We start from the raw sequence: 8,492 nt of genomic DNA on the forward strand, positions 1-8,492 counted from the left end.
AATGCTTAAGGAAGAGAACCGCAAATGCATTTTATAGTGTGTTGGAAGACTACCCTTAATTCCTACTCTTTATGTATTACCAAGCAGGTTCCCAATGATCAAATTCTTCCTAATTATGGATTCCCTGGTAACTTAGAAAACACTAGACAATTAATGGTCTAAGTATGGAACATTTTCTATACTGTCAGCTTTCTGAAACTATATAGGAATGCTAGGTAGCTCTTTTGGTAAAGCTATGGAAAACATGTGCCAGAAAACACTGAGAAATAACTGTCACAGCACAAGATCATACACAATGCCAGACAAAAGATCTTTACATTTACTTTACTAGACAGAACAAAAGCACTCAGCTCAGCTTATGCAGACAGCAGCAATACAGGATATATATAAAGGTGCCACTTCTCTCCCTTCCATTGCACTGAGACTTCCATTCAATCAAAATGGGAAAGGTAAGCCCAAATCATTAACTATTCCAATGCTTTTTAATTACAATCAAGTTTAGACACTTTAGGAGTCACTTGTTTACTTCTATATTTGTTATTAATGCTTACAGACACAATATAATTGGTGAAAAAACTGTAGACATTTAAAATTTATGTTTAGACTACAATTTATAATAAGTCCATGCTTACATTACAATAAGTGTATTGGAGCCAACTAATAGCAATACAAATGATTAGCATTCACTAAAAAATGAAACAATTTGTAGCAATTCTACATGGCAACTTTTCTCTGGAAAAGTATAAAAACTCCATTGTGCACCCATAACTGTATCTGTGCCTGTTCTCTCTAACAACAAGTGTATAGTAGGACTTCTATTTTTTTCTAATTGGCAGCAGTAAAACTAGCATTTCTTTAAAAGCAAAAAGTATTGTATCAATTGGAGCAGTTTTTTTAAAAAATAATTATTCATTTAATATTTAATTTCAGATCTTCTTCTACGAGGAAAGGAACTTCCAAGGCCGTCACTATGAGTGCGGCTCAGACTGTTCTGACCTGTCCTCATACTTCAATCGCTGTAACTCCATCAGGGTAGAGGGTGGAAACTGGATCCTCTATGAGCACCCCAGTTACAGGGGACACCAGTATTATCTCTGGCAAGGAGAATACCCAGACTTCCAGAGATGGATGGGCTTCAATGACTCCATTAGGTCTTGTCGCTTTCTTTCCAATGTAAGTGTTTATAAAGATTCTCACAATGCAATTTTTTTCTCAGAATATTCAATGTCATTGCAGCCACTAGCAACATTTTCAGGGGGGCATGGCATGACTTTCAGCACAACAATGCACAAGGTGTTAATAATAGCATAGTGTCTCCTTGCATCAATACTCTCACTTGTACACAATTCATTAAAGTAGACTTTATTGGCACACTAATGTTCCTACAAAAGGACTATGTTCAGGTGCAAGTAGCTTTTAATACAGAAACAGCTTTGTGTCCATTGTACAGGGAAGTTAGCCGTCTGATGTCTTGTGTACAAACATTTGTGCACCATTGGTGGTGGTATAGAACCAGATTTTACCTTTATGTTAAAAGATACAAATGCAATGTAAAATGATTTTTTGAAACTGAAACTGCACAACTTTTTTTTTATTTTAAAACAAGGTCACAAGCCATGTGAAAAAATCTGAGAAAGTATTGCATTTAAATGAAAAAGTCTTTTTATTATTTTGTTTTCAATCTTATTTTCAAAGCACCATGGCCAATACAAAATGAGAATCCATGAAAGAGGAGACTTCCAAGGACAGATGATGGAGTTCTTTGATGACTGCCCCAATACTTATGATCGATTCAGTTTCCATGACATTCACTCCTGCAATGTGTTTGATGGCCACTGGATGTTCTATGAGGAACCCAACTATAGGGGGCGCCAGTACTACCTGAGATCTGGAGAATACAGGAGATATAATGACTGGGGAGCCTCAAGCGCCAGAATTGGATCATTCAGAAGAGTTTATCACAAATTTTAAATCCAGTCAAAAATCTACTAATACAGTTATATTGATAATTCAATAAAACAGATGTTTAAAATTACTTCTCTGTGTAGTACTTATTTACTTATTTATATCTGTAGTACAGATTTAGGTCAAATCCTATATTTATGGCTTAATGAACAATGTTAATAAAATGTGTTTATTTGTATGGCATTGCCCAGTTACAAGGATTTCCAAACATACCTGTTTGGGGTAAAGTCATTAACACAGACCTGGCTTCCAGTTTAAACTGAATCATATCCTCTACCACAATGCACTCCTCGTTTTTAATCTTTGCCTTCCTAACTGCTGCTTTACAACATTTATTAGAGTGTGTATATTAATTAAATTCAATTTCTGTCCCCACAGAATTGTAGTTTTTAAATGTCTTTCTCTTTTTTCCTTTTAACTTTTTTATTTTTGTATTGTCACAGGGTGGTTCTTGCGACTTCTATATTTACGTCTTAAGGGAATTGTTAATGTATTGAGAACATTACCTATTTAATATCATTTTAAATAAGAATCATTGCTGTTCTGTCTTTTAGCAGAAAATATAATCACCCAATATATTTTTTTTTTTAGTTGCACATAGTCAATTAGAATGCTGAGATACTCGGGACCTTACAGAATATATTATTAATTTGGTGTGATTGATATATTTTATATATTTAGATGCCGAGTAGGACCCAGGTCTCTAAGATGGAAGTTGTAGCTCATCTTTAGTATTGATACTGAATGTAATTAAATGAACTGCTGCCATTTGCGAGATAAGCATTGCGCATCGTAAAATGTTATTGGTTAAGAGGTTTGCCATGTATGCTCACTTGACTGAACATGATGAAACTGTAACATTTGTACTAGACATGAGCGAGAACAGAAATTGTCTTGTGTTGTTTGTATTTGCATGTGCAAATACTTTGTTTCAAGTTTCTGGGAAAGACTTTGTTAGTCTCTGTGTAGATCTAAGTTTCCATGGGTTTCCACAGAGGATATACTGTATTTGCAGTGCGCATGCAAAAAACATTACCAGCATGGAGCCCTATCCTAATTGGTGCAGCCTTTGTTGCTGTCAAAGTCTTTGTATATAATGTTCACACTGTGCATGCCAAATGTTGCTGCTGCCACCTGTAGCCTGCTAGTGAGCTGCCAGTGGGAAGCTATATTTACTATGGACATTGGTGCTTTACCATTTTTTTTTAAATCTATTCATATTTATAGAAATGTTTCTATTATTTGAACTGCAGACAAGTATGCAAAACTACAGGAATTTTAAAGTAGAGTTTAGCAGTAATACTGGTGCAGATTCTGCAGTTCTTACAGAAGAATGTCTTGTAAATAAAAACTGCTGAAGAAGGTGTTAAAGGAGATGTAAACCTTTACAGCTAAACTTATTAGTATCAATCCAGCCCGCTATAATGCTGCATACAATAGGTTAAATTGAAACAAACTGCTCCCTTCCAGGAGTATTCATAAAGCAGGCTTGTTCGCCATTTTCCTACCACAGCTGCCATCCTCAAAAAGGAGCAGTTCTCCAAGTCCACTTACATCATTTTCAGAAGCACGCATCTATTTTCTTCTGGGTGCACCGACTTTGTATTATATATAATATTTGTAATATAATATTTGTAACAGACGCACATGCTTATTCAGATGGATGCACACTCCTGTTTCACAGGCAGTCATCATTTTTGCAGGAATTGCAGCTAAAGTGTGTGACCATAGTGCTTGGTGCCTTCCCTTGTGGGGTTGATTTGAAGGCCACTTTTACTTTGTCTGGGGAGATGAGTCTACTTAGTTGACTGAGCTGGTATGGTTGAATTTGTGGCATATTTGCTGCTGCTAAGAATAGCTGTATAGCTTTATTGGTGGGCTGTGAGGTTGATTTGTCCAAGTGGAAATTATACAGGTAGAGCAGTAGTCTGCAAATTGCTCGGCTATTTCTTAAGGGTTATTTATTGCCTTGTCTCTGGTTAATTATTTGTGCTATAGACTGATTAACTTGCTTTTGTTTTAGCATGTTGTCTAATAGCTTTGTTGTACTTTGTATACCTAGCACAGTTCAGTATGCATAATTACCATTCCACTTTGCTGGTTTCTATACACTATATTGGATGTTGATGATCCTGTAAAAGTATTGTTCTAGTTTGTTTGGTTGTGCCTTGTTTTGAATTTCCAGAGGCTGCAAAAAATACATGATTCTTTTGTTAGACACAACAGTGGGTATATGTGTACCACATCCACATTATATAAATACATAAAGTCAATAAGTATAATTAAAACTTTTAGAATATTGATAAAATGTCTCTGAGTGTGTCTAATACACACATGTCTAATACTGATTATCATACATAATACTGCTTAGCTGGTGAATGTTATTCAGCTATAAAATTCTGCATACAGTGCATGGTCTCTGTTACATTTGAATCATTACATAAATAAATCAAACAAATTTAAAAACAAAATAAAGTGTAAAATAATGTCATTGCATATTATCAATAAATTCATAATGGTATGTAACATGCATGTAACATTTTAAGGCACTTAAAATACAGCATTGCTTGCCATTTGCCCGTCCTTTAATACCTATGCACTCTTTGCTCTCTATCAAATGCCTTTTACTGCGCAAGGCTAAACAGGACCGTAGGGACCTTACTCCTTTTGGTGACCTTTATGAGCGATAGCATTTTCCTTCTGTTATCTGGACCTTTTCTGCCTTTTGTAAAGCCTGCTTGGTCCAAATATATTAATGGGAATATGTGATGATAGTCGATTTGAGCATCTCCTTGAAGCAGCCTCCTTGAATGTCATGGTTAAATAAACTAGTAAGATATGGGATGAGGATGTTCTGGAAACACAATTTACCACGGGTGCCCCCCTGGACTTGTACTTTATAATAAAGGATATTCTCTTGCCATATATATATACATATATTGTTTTGTTCTTTTTTGTATGAACACATTTCTTAAAATTACCATTAGGAACCTGCAATAAGCTTTGCTTTGTTTACCAGTAGGTCCTTCCAGATGACAAGAAGGCACCTATTCCAATTAGAAGAAAGCAGGTTCCATCTAAATATTCAGAAAGAATCTTTTACAGTGAGAGCACTGAATATGTGAAATTCTCTCCCCAAATCAGTCAAATTGGCTGATACATTAGATAGCTTTAAGAAGGGTTGGATGGCTTTTAAGGAAATGAAGGAATACAGGGTTATGTGAGATAGTTAGGCAGGTTATATATAGAACTTGATGAACGTGTATTTTTTAAACCTTACTTGATTGAGCTCACATGTGTTTAGCAGCTATTTAACTTTAAAATTCATATTAATTATATTTATCCTGTTAGTGAATTATGATGGGTAGCACAGAGAAACACTGAATGAAACAATATGGAGGAGGAACAACAAGAGCCGTACATATAGAGCACTCAAACCTTCATTAATAAGCTAAATATCCAAACTAAAAGGTGTGTGACAGCAGCTGATTCCCAAATATGTACTGATATATAAAGTGCAAATACAAAAATATATGTATAATATAAATAAAATGTATGCATCACTGAAAACATATAGACAGGTGGCCTCTGATGTTAAATAGCTATGTCTGACTCATAAGGACTAACCAGTTTAATATCATGCTATATTTAGACAATATAAACCATACATGTGGATAAAAGTGAATGCACTGCAGTGAAATTTACATTCAATGATGCCCATTAAGCAGATGTTTAGTGAAAACAGTCAAAATGATTCCAAGTATTTAGTTACAAATTATACACTATTCCTAGGGGGCACCCATATTACAGTGACAAATAGAATTCAGTACATGTATGGGATCAATTATCCTGAAACCCATTATCCAGAAAGCTCCAAATTACAGAAAGGCCATTTCCCATAGCCTCCATTTTATCCAAACAATCCAGATTTTAAAAAATGATTTCCTTTTTCTCTGTAATAATAAAACAATACATTGATCATGATGAGCAATAGTGATGGGTGAATTCTCGAAATGGTAAAAATTTGCTGAAATCCAAAGTCTATGGACGATTTTCATGGAGAAACTTGGCAAAAAGTTGCTCTCATCACTAATAAGCAACTGTTTAAAATGCTCGCCACTTTAATAATCAGAAAAAAAAAAAAAAGCTAAAACTGGTATTACAACCAACATATGGTTCCTTCCAACTTACATGTGCAGTTGAGGGGATAATTTATCCACTGCCATTTTAGCTGCTACATAAATGCTCACTGGTGTTACTTCTGTCAACTAATTTCTACTGTACTTAGGGTATAAAAGGAAATGCTTAAGGAAGGGAAACCCATATGCATTTTACATTGTGTGGGAAGACTACCCTTAATTCCTACTATATATGTATTACCAAGCAGGTTCCCAATGATCAAATGCTTCTTAATTATGGATTCCCTGGTAACTTAGAAAACACTGTACTATTAATGGACTAAGTATGGAACATTTTCTATACTGTCAGCTTTCTGAAACTATATAGGAGTGCTAGGAATCTCTTTTGGTAAAGCTATGGAAAACACGTACCAGAAAACACTGGGAAATAACTGTCACAGCACAAGATCATACACAATGCCAGACAAAAGATCTTTACATTTACCTTACTAGACAGAAAAAAAGCACTCAGCTCAGCTTATGCAGACAGCAGCAATACAGGACATATATAAAGGCTGACACTTCTCTCCCTTCCATTGCACTGAAACTTCCATTCAATCAAAATGGGAAAGGTAAGCCCAAATCATAAACTATTCTAATGGTTTTTAATTTCAATCAAGTTTACACACTTTAGGAGTCACTTGTTTACATTTATATTTGTTATTAATGCTTACAGACACAATATAATTGGTGAAAAAATGTAGACATTTCAAATTTATGTTTAGATTACAATTTGTAATAAGTCCATGCTTACATTACAATAAGTGTATTGGAACCAACTAATAGCAATACAAATGATTGGCATTCACTAAAAAATGAAACAATTTGTAGCAATTCTACATGGCAACTTTTCTCTGGAAAAGTATAAAAACTCCATTGTGCACCCAGAACTGTATCTGTGCCTGTTCTCTCTAACAACAAGTGTATAGTAGGACTTCTATTTTTTTCTAATTGCCAGCAATAAAACTGGCATTTCTTTAAAAGCAAAAAGTACTGTATCAATTGCAGCAGTTTTTTGAAAAAATAATTATTCATTTAATATTTTCTTTCAGATCTTCTTCTACGAGGAAAGGAACTTCCAAGGCCGCCACTATGAGTGCGGCTCAGACTGTTCTGACCTGTCCTCATACTTCAATCGCTGTAACTCCATCAGGGTAGAGGGTGGAAACTGGATCCTCTATGAGCACCCCAGTTACAGGGGACACCAGTATTATCTCTGGCAAGGAGAATACCCAGACTTCCAGAGATGGATGGGCTTCAATGACTCCATTAGGTCTTGTCGCTTTCTTTCCAATGTAAGTGTTTATAAAGATTCTCACAATGCAAATTTTTTCTCAGAATATTCAATGTCATTGCAGCCACTAGCAACATTTTCAGGGGGGCATGGCATGACTTTCAGCACAACAATGCTCAAGGTGTTAATAATAGCACAGTGTCTCCTTGCATCAATACTCTCACTTGTACACAATTCATTAAAGTAGGCTGGATGGGCACACTGGTGTTCCTACAAAAGGACTATGTTCAGGTGCAAGTAGCTTTTAATACAGAAACAGATTTGTGTCCATTATACAGGGAAGTTAGCCATCTGAAGTCTTGTGTACAAACATTTGTGCACCATTGGTGGTGGTATAGAACCAGATTTTACCTTTATGTTAAAAGATACAAATACAACGTAAAATGATTTTTTGAAACTGAAACTGCACAACTATTATTTTAAAACAAGGTCACAAGCCATCTGAAAAAATCTGAGAAAGTATTGCATTTAAATGAAAAAGTCTTTTTGTAATTTTGTTTTCAATCTTATTTTCAAAGCACCATGGCCAATACAAAATGAGAATCTATGAAAGAGGAGACTTCCAAGGGCAGATGATGGAGTTCTTTGATGACTGCCCCAATACTTATGATCGATTCCGTTTCCATGACATTCACTCCTGCAATGTGTTTGATGGCCACTGGATGTTCTATGAGGAACCCAACTATAGGGGACGTCAGTACTACCTGAGATCTGGAGAATACAGGAGATATAATGACTGGGGAGCCTCAAGCGCCAGAATTGGCTCATTCAGAAGAGTTCATCACAAATTTTAAATCCAGTCAAAAATCTACTAATATAGTTATATTGATAATTCAATAAAACAGATGTTTAAAATTACTTCTCTGTGTAGTACTTATTTATATATGTAGTACAGCTTTAGGTCAAATCCTATATATTTATGGCTTAATGAACAATTTTAATAAAATGTGTCTATTTGTATGGCATTGTCCAGTTACAAGGATTTCCAAACATACCTGTTTGGGGTAAAGTCATTAACACAGACTAGGCTCCTAGTTTAAACTGAATCATATCCT

The 8,492-nt window shown here is 35.2% G+C and overlaps 2 protein-coding genes across 2 annotated transcripts; both read left to right on the forward strand.

Moving 5' to 3' along the window:
* Positions 1-440: 440 nt before the first annotated feature.
* LOC121400689 (gamma-crystallin-1-like) lies at positions 441-1,971 on the forward strand. The gene is made up of 3 exons (XM_041584458.1): positions 441-449; positions 931-1,173; positions 1,696-1,971. Exons 1-3 carry the CDS (start codon positions 441-443, stop codon positions 1,969-1,971), a joined length of 528 nt encoding a protein of 175 aa, XP_041440392.1.
* A 5,990-nt stretch (positions 1,972-7,961) lies between these two features.
* LOC121401300 (gamma-crystallin-1-like) lies at positions 7,962-8,236 on the forward strand. The gene has a single exon (XM_041585678.1). It carries the CDS (start codon positions 7,974-7,976, stop codon positions 8,229-8,231), a length of 258 nt encoding a protein of 85 aa, XP_041441612.1. The 5' UTR covers positions 7,962-7,973; the 3' UTR covers positions 8,232-8,236.
* Positions 8,237-8,492: the final 256 nt, after the last annotated feature.

The sequence above is a fragment of the Xenopus laevis genome, chromosome 1L (assembly GCF_017654675.1).
Source record: "Xenopus laevis strain J_2021 chromosome 1L, Xenopus_laevis_v10.1, whole genome shotgun sequence".
Taxonomy (NCBI): domain Eukaryota; kingdom Metazoa; phylum Chordata; class Amphibia; order Anura; family Pipidae; genus Xenopus; species Xenopus laevis.

What these genes read in the sequence shown, in the direction of transcription:
- LOC121401300 (XM_041585678.1), top strand. Translation starts at nt 7,974, where the DNA reads ATGAGAATCTATGAAAGAGGAGACTTCCAAGGGCAGATGATGGAGTTC.
- LOC121400689 (XM_041584458.1), top strand. An exon ending in CTTGTCGCTTTCTTTCCAAT is followed by an intron (nt 1,174 to 1,695) that starts GTAAGTGTTTAT and finishes TTATTTTCAAAG; the next exon opens with CACCATGGCCAATACAAAAT.